Raw genomic sequence first — 12,565 nt, 5'->3', positions numbered from 1 at the left:
GATGCGCCACTGGTTTGCAGCTTGTGCTGCGACTCTCTTACCAGCTGCATCGAACTTGCGGCTTTCTTTATCTGGGGGTAGTGCATCTCCAGATGTGTGGGAGTTGGCCCTTTTCCTAGCTGCTCCTACAACGACAGAGTCTGGTGGCAGCTGTGTAGTGATGAAAGCCGGGTCTGTAGGAGGCGCCTTATACTTTTTTTCCACTCTTGGTGTGATTGCCCTACTTTTGACCGGCTCCTTAAAGATTTCTTTTGCGTGCCGGAGCATACCAGGGAGCATAGGCAGGCTTTGGTAGGAGCTGTGGGTGGAGGAGAGTGTGTTGAATAAAAAGTCATCCTCGACCTGTTCTGAGTGGAGGCTTACATTGTGAAATTGTGCTGCTCTAGCCACCACTTGAGAATACGCAGTGCTGTCCTCTGGTGGAGATGGCTTCGTAGGGTATGCCTCCGGACTGTTATCTGACACTGGGGCGTCGTATAAGTCCCATGCATCTTGATCTTGGTCACCCTGGCTCATGGTGGTGTGAGCTGGGGAATGTGATGGAGTTTGTGCTGGTGAGACGTTAATCACAGGTGGAGGAGAGGGTGGTGGGGTAACTTTTTTCACCACTTTTGTTTGTGGTGTTTGTTCAGTTTGGAACTCCAATCTTCTCTTTCTTCTAATAGGGGGAAGGGTGCTTATTTTTCCTGTCCCCTGCTGTATGAAAATACGCTTTTGCGTATGGTCTACATCAGTTGAGTGTAGCTCTTCCTCAAACCTATGCTTTTGCATGTGGGAGGTTAGCGAGTGCTCTTCTGTATAAGAGCCTGAAACTGGGTCGGTTGCAGTTTGTTTTGGCACCGAAACCCTGTCTGCATCTTTTTTCGGCTCCGAGGTGACTTTTTTCTTTTTCGGGGCCGAAACCTCTCGGCGTCGATCTTCTTCGGTGCCGCTGTCTCGGCGTCGAGCCGTGTCTACACCGGTATCTCGGTGTCGATGCTTGTCTCCAGCACTTTCTCGGTCCCGAGAAGGCTGCGTTCCGGTGTCTCGACCGGAGTCGGACGATCTCGGCACTGTTTGGGCCTTTTTCTGTGCCGACGGTCGGTCACCGAATTTATGGGTCGAGCCATGGCCTGGTGGCAGTGGCGTCCCCTGGGCCTTGTAAATCTTCTTCTGAGTGGTTTTCAACGTCTTACTCACGGTTTGTGTATCGTCGAATCCTTCGGAGTCCGATTCTTGGATCTAAAAGGTTCCCTCCTCTTCTTGTTCCTCGAACTCGCGGTGGGCTGTCGGCGCGGACGCCATCTGAAGTCTTCTGGATCGACGGTCTTGGAGTGTTTTTCGGGACCGGAACGCACGACAGGCCTCGCAGGTGTCTTCACTGTGCTCAGGTGACAGGCACAGGTTGCAGACCAAGTGTTGGTCTGTATAGGGGTATTTATTGTGGCATTTGGGACAGAAACGGAACGGGGTCCGTTCCATCGGCGTTCTTCTGCACGCGGTCGGGCCGACCAGGCCCCGACGGGGGATCGAAAAAATTACCCTGAAGGGCACCGGAGCTCTTCGATCTTAGACGCGGTGTTGAATCTAACTACGCCGATCCCGAACACAACAATACCGACGAAAATCTTCTGAAATTAGCTATCTTTCCGTTCCGAAACTCGGAGCGACAGGAACACGTCCGAACCCGATGGCGGAAAAAAAACAATCGAAGATGGAGTCGACGCCCATGCGCAATGGAGACAAAAGGAGGAGTCACTCGGTCCCGTGACTCGAAAGACTTCTTCGAAGAAAAACAACTTGTAACACTCCGGCCCAACACCAGATGGCGAGCTATGCAAAACATGCGTATCTACAGCGACAGATGCCATCGAACATTACCTTATTGGGTATGAAGAGATTGTCCTGCAACATAGGACCCCAAGTCTTCAAACTGGTGCTTCCCACCAATAGGTGGTCAGATGTGTGCATGTTTGGCTGGTTGTTTCTTGAACATGTAGTACGGGGCTCCAATACAACAATTAATCCCTTTAAAAGTAATGCTGAAATGGGCACCACAAAAGATCTTGAATACATATATCCTAAAATCAACAGGCAGAAGCTTTCCAAGAAGTTGATACTTGTTTGCAGTGACAGAATTCTTGACTTTAGCAAAGTTCACTGTATTCCTCCTCCGAGATAAAAATAACTCAAACAATGCCAAAATAAGGCACCATACAAGCTCTGTGAAGAGCTGCCACAAAGGAGAAGCCCTTGCAACATATACACTGCTTTAAGCCTGTCTTAATATTGGTTGGGTAAAATATATTTGTGCATTTTGTTGAAAATAAATAATTAACTGACTAAAGACTCTTGCAGGAAGGAGAGGCAGCAAAAAACAAACAATGCCCTAAAATTGAGCCAATCAGACAACAAATGGAGAAAACAGCAACTGGCCTCAGATAATTATGGTTGTAGAAGTAGAAAGTGGGTGCAGTACACAAGGAAGGACAGTAAAGGGTGATGTTTTCATAATTAAGGGACACTCATTTTGATGACAATTTCCATCTTACCTATATTAAAGTAGTTCCAAACCAGTACATTAATAAGAGAGAGACTAGAATGAACCCATTGGGTTTTCAAAAATAATATTGCTGGTTAAAGTTAATCTCTTTTTGATGCATAGGGCATTCTTTCTAGGCCAAGCATAACAGCACGGAAGCACTGCTTAGCGATCTGTTGTAATCTATTCTGTAGGCTTTAAACATGCCCATCTCACACCCATCACTTTAATTCGTTCCTGGGCTTGCCTTTCAGCAATCCCTTCATGTTGTTGGTAAATGCTTTACGTTTGTCCCGCCTTGAGGCTCTTTTGTTATGCCTTGCAGACTGACCCTATCACATGGATTATTGCACAACTGACTATATACTTTTGGGGTGGCGAACTACTTTTTTCTTTTGTCTCTCCCCTTTGCGCGTGAACTGTGTAAACTTGATTGGGGCACTGGAGCATTCGTCACATTGTTCACTCTGTTACCATCTGGAGTCATTTCCATTTTGCTTTTGTCTCTCCCCTTTGTGTTCCATGGCTTTCAAAAAACCGTTATAATTGGTAAATGCTTCACCCAAGTAAAAACACAGAAATCATAAAAGTGGCTTTCCCGGAACAGTGGGAGAGCTGATACTACAATATTTACTGCACTCAGGGGAAATCCCCCCTTAAAGCTTTGTAGGGCATTCTTTTACAAAACATTTTTGCTCATAACTCAGCCAGTGGTGGCCCTAGGACAATGGGGCAAACTTCAAAAACATTCACAACGTGCTTGATCTAGATCAAATCTGGGTCCCCACACAATGTAGTGGGGACCCCCCCTTCCACCATTCAGTGTCTTTTTAAGCTCTCTCATGGACTGAACTTTTGTTTTACAGCTGAGAATAGTAGTTTTGTTTTAGGGGTCTTGTTTGTAACATCATCGCAGTAGGCCTGCTAGACCTTAAAATGTATAATGTACTACACCCCTTAGGAGCTAAATCTATGGTTGTACTGCATTATCTTCTGCCATTTTGTTTGACTGTGGTTATGCACTCTAGGGGCTAACTATATGGTTACATGCCCATGATTATTACAAATGCTATTTTTATTGTGGAGTTCTCTATGGGCTGTTCTGAGCATTACAGTCAACATACTACAATATTCTAGGCACTCAAACTCACCCCATAATGCTTTGCAGTGCGTTCTTTTTTTTTTACAAAACATTGTTGCTCATATGGGACCACCACCAAAACGTTTACCAAAACATGCTCTGTCTAGATCAGCTCTGGGTCCCCACACTTGGTTACGGGGGACCCCAAAATAATAACCCATCCCACCCTTCAGTGTACTTTTAAGCTCTCTTATGGCTGGCACTCATGTTTTGCACCTGGGAGTAGTTTGTGTTTTGAGGGCCTTGTTTGAAAAAATATTCCAGTAGGTGAACTAGCCCTTTAGGGCCACTGAAATCATGTGGCAGAAAGAACCAAAATATGCGCCAGCATTGACCAATTTAGGTGGCAATAAGTCCAGTTATGCATTTAAGACGCCAAGAGCGCCAACTTAAGTGCAAACGCTTGTTTCCATTTGTATTAGGTCTACTGCTTTATTCTTCTATCTAGGATTGCCAGCCCTAGATATTCAGTCAACTTCAAATACAATTTCTTCAAGTTAATGTCTTTAACCTCTGTCTACCATTCCTCAGTCTTGGCACTATCTTTTTTTAGCAGATGTTTAAATCTCTTTTCCGTACTCATTTATTTTTGTAATTATTTTTTATGGCAGTCTTCAATAATGTTAAACAATGATTCCATAATAAGAGACGCTGCTCATACTGTGGATTCTACTGCTAAATACAAAAATGCTGTAGAAGAGGATAGTATTGCCCTGGGTGGTTATATGTCAAATTAATTATTCATGTAAACAAACCGTCATGAAAGCAATAGATGTTTAATTATATTTTGTCACAGGGGGCTTCTCAGTGTTTAGTAAACCTATTTTTTTTTTTTATAGCAACAGCAACCAAACGGAGGTATGATTTTTGACCAGAAAAATCAGATTTGATGAATGTAATATGCAAGTACAACATTTCTTTATGAATTTATGTAAGACTGAACTTTTATATGCACAAAAACTGCAAGAGTGAGGATCTTGAGAAACAAGTAGTTTGCGCCAAAATTCCTTCATGAAAAATGACTTTAGGAGAATATGTTTTATTTGATAAAAAGACGAATTTATTGGTGATGAGAGAAGAAGAAACATCTGCTATAACTGATTTTAAAAAAAACGTTACCATTGTGGGTGGTTACCAGAGCAAGGGGAATAATGATTTACTATTACACTATTTGATCACCTAAGGATCAAGAAACTCACTAAAGCACCTGAATCTAAACTCTGTATTCCTTTAAGGACTCTGATGTCTTCTGGGGTGTAGTATAATTGCACACCCCAAAATATTAAGATCTTCTTTTTGGGTTGTTCCAGAGTTAAATGGATGGCAAGTTGTTGTAGGTCTAAACCTCGATTTCCAAAGAAAGCTCCAGATTATTAAGTGAGACTGACCCTACAATAACTTTGCAATTATGAAAAACAAACAATTATGAAATATGATATTTTGCTAAGCACGTAAAGCATTATAAATTGGTGTACTTTTTACCACTAATTTCATACAACCGCAAATAAAGATTTTTAAGCAGTAAGGATGGATAGAAACCAAATGAAGTGGACGTTTTCCCAGAAAGATTGCAACGGTTTTTACATTTCCCTTGCAGCAAGCTCAGATTTATATCTATTTCCTACAGGAGAGTGAAACGTTATTGTTTCTCCTGCAGAGATTTCACTACTTCCCTGGGGGAACTAAAATATTAACCTCCCATCGTACATTTGTTTAGGCTGACCTTTTTAAAGCAGGGGTCAGGAAAATCTTTAAAAGTACCAGACTATTTCTCCTAGATCCAACACAGCCTGATACACTATATAATCGAATGTATGTAAAGGGTAATACAAATCCAGTTTCTCTTTAAGATAGCAGCCCAGTAATACCACTGAAGATTGAGAAGAGATCATTCTATTCTGCTAAATCTAATCTAATACACCCAAGGTAGTCAGTTTCTTATTCAGTTAAACAAACCTATTCAAAGTACACTGCAATATAATTGGATCATCATTTGAGAATGAACAATAAGCACAAGGAGTGTTTCTTCCTTCACCATGACATGATCCTCAATCATTCATAAACATTAAGATGGACTAGCAAGCAGGACACTCTGGAAAATGGGAAATTAGAGTTGAAGTCAGGTATAAAAGGTTGTGTGTTTGAGGGCGGTATGTTATGTCCTGGCATCAGAATATATTAATTTTCTTTTTTTACAAAAGAGCTTAATTCCACGTGGCACTGCAACAATAAAACCTGGGACATTTCCAAACAAGGCCCCACAGGTAGCTTTGTCTTCAGCTGAAATGGTTCTCACGTTTATTCTGGATATAAAGTGCATTTTGATACCAAATCTTTATGGAAGACATGTTCCATCTGATTTTCAGATGCTCAGACAGGAGATCGTGTATCTAGCGTGCTTAATAAAAGGGAGCTAGAACAGCAGAAAAAAACTATGATGAGTAGTTCAACAGCTAATAGCAATCCCAACAATGATTCACTTCTTAAGGTCTACTGACTTGATGACTATTTCAGACAACAACAAAAGTTTTTTCAGTCAGTGGCCCTTGTCTGCATACAACATTCACAGGCCACTCATAGGAATTTGACGAAGTGTGTCAAGTAGACTTGGCAGATTTAAAGGGCAGGAGTAAGACATTATTTGGTCTCAACTCGCAGTAGAGTCTCTGCTCTCTTGGCAGACTTAACACAGGCCCAAAAAATATGGCTCAATTGAAGAGGAGCCACGACTAGGTCTGGTGCTTAGCATGACAACCTTCAATTCAATGTATCTTTGTTCCTTCTCTCTTTCAATGTCAAGTTGAGATCAGGATGGCAGAACACACATTGAGAATGCCCTGGCGTTCTAATTTCATCACATTTGACTCTAAATTTAAGGAGACTGTTAAGGTGCTAGAGGCTTTTCTCTGGAAAAGCTGAATACAGAACGGAGGGAACTGACCGGACTGCTGTCTGCCAATCTTAAACGGGTACCACCCACAGTTCTCTAAACTCTTCCTCTGCGTTTGCAATGTAATGTTTTGAAGATGCCGATTGTCTTTTAATATTGTGTCACTCTTAACAAAAGGACTTCTCTTAATGAAAATGGATGATGCTCAAAAATCCTGCACCTATAATCCTACCTGAAACACTAAAAGAGTTATTCACCACTCATGTTGTTCTTACCAGATTTGTTAAGAGGCAGCTTCAATTGCTGTCTGTATGTAATAATGAAGAACCTAGAATGTGAAATTCAGCAAAAATAATACATACCCGGATGATGGTTGAGATGGTAAGCCGGTATTTACTCAGCACCGCCCTGCTCGGCCTCGGGAGCAGACGTGTTCTCAGCTGGAGGGTCGGCTGTCTTGGTCTCTTTGCCATCTTGTGGTTTAGGGTTTTCTGGCCGTCTACGCCTGTAGTTAAAATTACGACGATACCGACGTTGAGGTGCTTGCTGACTCTGGGTCCCATCCCCCTGGTTTTCCTTATCTTCTTCAATTATGTCCTCTCTAGATGGTCTTTGACGAGGAGGGCCCCTGTGTAAGGTTTAAGAGCAAGAAATGTTTCTATAAAAAGGTGTGCATGCAACCCAATAAGGTAATATATATTACAGATATATAAATATACACACATATATAAATAAATAAATTACCAATGGCGGTCACCAGTAGGTAGCTATAGTTAGAACCTAGTTTTCATAGGAAAAGTGTTTTTTTGACATGGCTATATCTGGCTAATCTTCATGAAATTTTCACCAAAAAATTCCTTGTTGGGTGTTGTTGTGCATTTAAAGTTTTAGGGTGATCTATCAAATTGGAGCTGTAAATAACAATTTGGGGGGGGGGTGTTTACAAAAAAGTGCATTATTTCCTATGACCGCAGCCCGAACCGCTGAAAGGAGTTACCAAATTTGTCAGGTAGGTAGCTCTTCGTCAAGAAAGCACACTTTTTCTTATTTGGTTTAAATCCATTCAGTAGTTTCTGAGATATTAAAGGAAAAAGAAAGTTAGATATCTGGGCTGGCCTATGCACAGATCTCATGGGGAGATCTGACTGGCTGTCAGCACATCAGCCAGAAAGTGATGGCAGCTATCTTGGGACCAATATACATGATAGCACCCCATAGCAATGCATTGCTGTGAATGGTAGGTTTTGTGGGTCACAAAAAACAAAAACGTATAAAGGGCAATAACAGATTTTAGTTACACTATAAATTACTTGTTGCTAAGGTGAATTACCCTTTGAAAAGGATTTCTGCTGGGATTCCGTGAATCATGATTTGAGAGAAAACAGTTTTCTAATGATTTTCCTATAGATGTTATGGAAGGTGCTCCAGAAGCTAAAATAAGAGCATATTTTCTGTAAATTCACAGTATCTTTTTCAGCCATATAAGAATGAAGTCCGACATTCTGAGTAAAACATGTACTTCCAGCAGAAGCAGCCTGTCAGTCTGATTCTCTTGTTTTCTACTGCAGCCTCCTAGAGTGTTCGAAAGAAGTACTAGAGCCTAACAGTTTTACTTATGACAAAAGTGTGGCAACCTGAAGCCATCTTGATTGAATTAAACTGGTAAAACTTAGAACATTTAATTTAGAAAGGAACAAAATGAGGGGTTTCATTGTGTGATAGAAATTAAGGTTAGTGCTGTAGAAAGAATAATTAGGACAATTTTAAGTGAGTTCTCAAATATCTCCCTCTTCTATTTCATTAAAACATTCTGACATGTAGACTGAAACATGCACTTTCAACTCCAGCAGCAGACTGCTAGTTAACTCCCTGGTGATCATCAGTTTACTACACTGCACTTCTAATGAGCAACTAGAGTGCTAACATTCTGAATTTATGCCAAAAATGTGTGGCGCACCTGACTGCTATCTTGATAGAAATTGAAGTGGAAAACGGAAAGCATTTTCAATTGAGGATACTGCAGTAAATGAGGAGATTAGAGAGCTTCATAACAAATGAGTCTCCCAAGATGGTCACCAGAGAAAAAAGGAGCCCAAATGTAGCCCAAGAACACCCCAACACCCATTGCTTTTGACGCTGCCCCAGATTTACAAGAATTCGTAAATATGAGGCAGTATCAAAATCTAACACCGACCCAAGGGTGGCGTTAGCGTGGCACAACGAGGAGGAATACTTTTATTCCTCTTCAGTTTTGCTTTATCCATGTGTGCTGCTTTCTGTAGCACACACAGAAAGAGCAAAAGGCCATGAATGAGTGTTTAAGTGCAGGAAGGGGCACCTTATTGCACGTAAACAATCACACCCCTCAACGCAGACACTCTTGCACTATGGCGCAGGGGGAAAAAGCAGGGGTGTGCTGTATTCTTGTAAATACGGCGCATCTCAGCATTTCAAAACTGGCGCAGCACCGCTGTGCGCCAGTTCTTGTAAATCTGCCCCTTAATTTCTTTGTTTTTTTGCAATTTTTTTATAGAGCACACTTGACCCGAAGGCATTGGAGTGCTTTACATGAGTATCAGTTACATTACATAAGGACATATTCCTTTTGGGCTTTAGGTACTGGGAGATTAAGTGATCTGCCAAGAATCACAGATGTCAAGTTGAAGCCGAAAATTGAACCTGGTTCCCTGGTTGTAAATTCTGCAGCTCTGGCTAAAACGCCACATTCTCTCCCCTAAGAATAACATATAATCCAGTGATCAACTGGATAAAAAACACATCAAGATAGCAAATAATTTAAAAGTGCTTTGTCGCTATTTGAACTCTGAAATGATGTCCTCATTTTAGTTTTTTAGAACACTAACCATAATTTCTATGGGAATAAGACCCTCTCATATTTATACATTCTATAGGAAATGTTTTAGGTATTACAGTTTTGATGACATCGAGATGACGTCAGGCTGGCCGCACATTGGTGATAAACATAGAATGGTAACAATCTTGCTGCTTATTAGAATACTGTGGGGCGGCAGATATCAGGAGCACGGACTCAGATAATTGAGGGCAGGGAGGAGGATGCAAGGCAACAAGCTGACCACAGTGGGCTGGTGGGAGGGGCAGTGGCAGCACAACGGACCATGGAGGGCAGGGGCAACAAACCAATCATGCAGGACAGGCAAGAAAGGTTGTGGCAGACCATTCAGGGCAGAAGGAAGAGGCAGTGGCAGTACAACCATACATGCCAAAAGACCTGAGTCAGGCAGGAGACTCAATGTTTTTAAGCCCAAAAGGGCTTTATTTTTACCTATCTCCTGCTTAAAATCTCCTCTTGCTCAATGTAAGTCAGTGGGGAAAATCATTTTTTTCAAAATCTACCTCTTACTAAGTTCAAAATGTTGGCATGTATGATACATTAGAATACTGAGGGCAGGTTGAATAGCAGGGGTGTGGAATTCCTACAGCCCGACGTCCAGGACATATTGGCCCTCATTCTGACCGTGGCGGTCGGCGGAGAGGCGGCGGTCGGACCGCGAACAGACCGGCGGTATTAAAAATGGCATTCTGACCGCGGCGGTCACCGCCGCGACCGACCGCCACTTCCCCACTCCGACAGCCACGGCGGTCATGACCGACGGGCTGGAGTCTGCGCACTCCGGTCCGGCGGTCGACCCAAGACCGCCAACGGTATCATGACCCTGCTTACCGCCGCGGTTTCTGGCGGTCGGGAACCGCCATGCGAACCATGGCGGTAGGCACTATCGGGGCCAGGGAATTCCTTCCCTGGCACTGATAGGGGTCTCCCCCACCCCCCACTGCCCCCCCGAGTCCTCCCCCCACACCCTCCACCCCCCTGCCACCCCCCAGAGGTGGTACGAACCCCCTCCCCACCCCCACCCCGACATGCACATACACGCACCCCGACATGCACACACCCCCAACATGCACATATACACACCCCCTACACACACACATACACAACGGGGACACATACCCGCACACATACATGCCGACATGCGCACCCGCCGAACTACACACATTGCCCATAGGCACAGCAGCACTCCCCGCCCGCATGCACGCACTCACACACCCCCTCTACACACTCACACGCACACCCCCATGCACGCACATATCACACAACACCCCCCCCACCCCCTCCCCTCACGGACGATCAACTTACCTTGTGCGTTGGTCCTCCGGGAGGTGACAGGAGCCATGGGGAGGTGACCGCCAACAGAAGACCGCCACACAGAAATGTGGGTCGTAATTCTGTGGGCGGTGTTCTGCTGGCGTGGCGGTGGAGGTTGACCAGTCTCCACTTTCCCGCCGACCGCCAGTGTGGCTGCTGGCGGTTTTCCAGCGGAACGCTCCCAGCGGTCAGAATGCGCACAGCGGCATACCGCCGCGGTCGGCGGTCTTCACCGCGGCGGTAACTCGGCGGTCTTGCGAAAAGACCGCCAAGGTCAGAATGACCCCCATTGTTTGGTGTCAAGGACAACACGTGTTCATGTTTATTTTATTCTTGGGACAAGTAGGCTGTTAGAAACGGGGTCTCTAGTTGGCAGTCGGTTTGCATGCTATCCAAGCAGGGACCCTCACTCTTGTCAGGATAAGGGAGATAACCCCTGCTCACCCCTTGATAGCTTGGCACGAGCAGTTAGGCTCATCTTAGAAGCAATGTGTAAAGCAGTTGCACATAACACAAGTGAAAACACTACAAAAAGACACTGCACCAGCTTTAGAAAAATAGCCAATATTTATCTATATAAAACAAGACCAAAACGATAAAAATCCAACACACAGTAATAAAAATATGAATTCTGCAGGATTTCCTAAAAAATACAGTTCCTTGAAGTTGATCGCTCCACCTGGGGCTATCACGGCGTTGTGACAAAAGGAACAGTTCAGGCCAGCCGTGGCGTCGCAGCCCAGCTACGGTGTCAGGAAGACTTGCAAACAGTACCTTTGGAATTGAAGGGCGTTGCGATCATAACAGTGAGCTCCGGAGAGCGGCGTTGCAGTGTAGGTTCCAGAGTCTGTGCGGGAGTCATCAGGCCCTTGAAGTCACACACGTTGCAGATCAAACCCCGGGCTGATGAAGACAGGAGTGCTGGTGTGAATGGCGTCAGGGCTGGGGTGCGAAGGCAGGAAGATCAGACGTGCGGTGCCTACAGGTCACGGTGCAGGCAGTGGCTCAGTGAAGGCGTCCAGCGGCATCGGTGAGACTAGGGCTGCGGTGTGAAGCGGGGCATGCGACGTGCGGTGTCACCAGGTCACGGTGCAGGCAGCGGCAGCGTTGTTGCTGAAGCGCTGTCATCTGTAAACCCAAGCCAGCGGGTGCTTCGTGTACCTCACAAACGGTGTCCACAGGCCACTGTGCAGGCAGCGGTGCCAGTGTCAGCAGGAGCATTGTCGTCAGGGATGCCCGGGCTGTGGTGTGAGCAGCCGATGCCGGAGTGTGGGGCCCACAGGACGCGGTGCGAGCAGCGGCTCGGTGAAGTTGTCTGATGTAGGAGGCTGGCCTGCCTTATAGTGGGTACCTTGTGGTACTTACACCTTGTGCCAGGTCCAGTTATCCCTTATTAGTAGAATAAAGGTGTTTCTAGCAGCTTAGGCTGTTAGAGGTAGCTATGGCAAAGCAGCTTAGGCTGAACTAGGAGACATGCAAAGCTCCTACTATACCACTTATATCATATAGCACAATATCATAAGAAAACACAATACTCAAAGTTACTAAAAATAAAGGTACTTTATTTTATTGACAATATGCCAAAAGTATCTCAGAGGATACCCTCACTTAGGAGGTAAATAATATACACAAATTATATGTACACAAACCCAAAACAGGTAAGTAACAGTAAGAAAAGTAGTGCAAACAATGTAAAATCACAATAGGATGCAATAGGTAGACATAGGTCTAGGGGCAACACAGACCATATACTCCAAAAGTGGAATGTGAATCACGAATGGACCCCAGACCTATGGGAGGTTGTAGAGGGTCGCTGGGACTGTGAGA

At 44.4% G+C, this 12,565-nt stretch overlaps 1 protein-coding gene across 1 annotated transcript in view; it reads right to left on the bottom strand.

Annotated features, from left to right (window-relative positions):
• The window catches only part of YBX1 (Y-box binding protein 1), a 90,036-nt gene that overhangs the window by 31,826 nt on the left and 45,645 nt on the right, over positions 1–12,565 (bottom strand). Inside the window, exon 7 of the mRNA XM_069240336.1 lies at positions 6,915–7,180. Coding sequence (XP_069096437.1) covers positions 6,946–7,180 — 235 coding nt within the window. The 3' untranslated portion in view covers positions 6,915–6,945. The remainder of the gene's footprint in view (positions 1–6,914; positions 7,181–12,565) is intronic.

Source organism: Pleurodeles waltl, chromosome 6, assembly GCF_031143425.1.
Source record: "Pleurodeles waltl isolate 20211129_DDA chromosome 6, aPleWal1.hap1.20221129, whole genome shotgun sequence".
Classification (NCBI taxonomy): domain Eukaryota; kingdom Metazoa; phylum Chordata; class Amphibia; order Caudata; family Salamandridae; genus Pleurodeles; species Pleurodeles waltl.
Note: the sequence above shows the minus strand (reverse complement) of the source record. Positions and strands in the feature narration are given on the sequence as shown.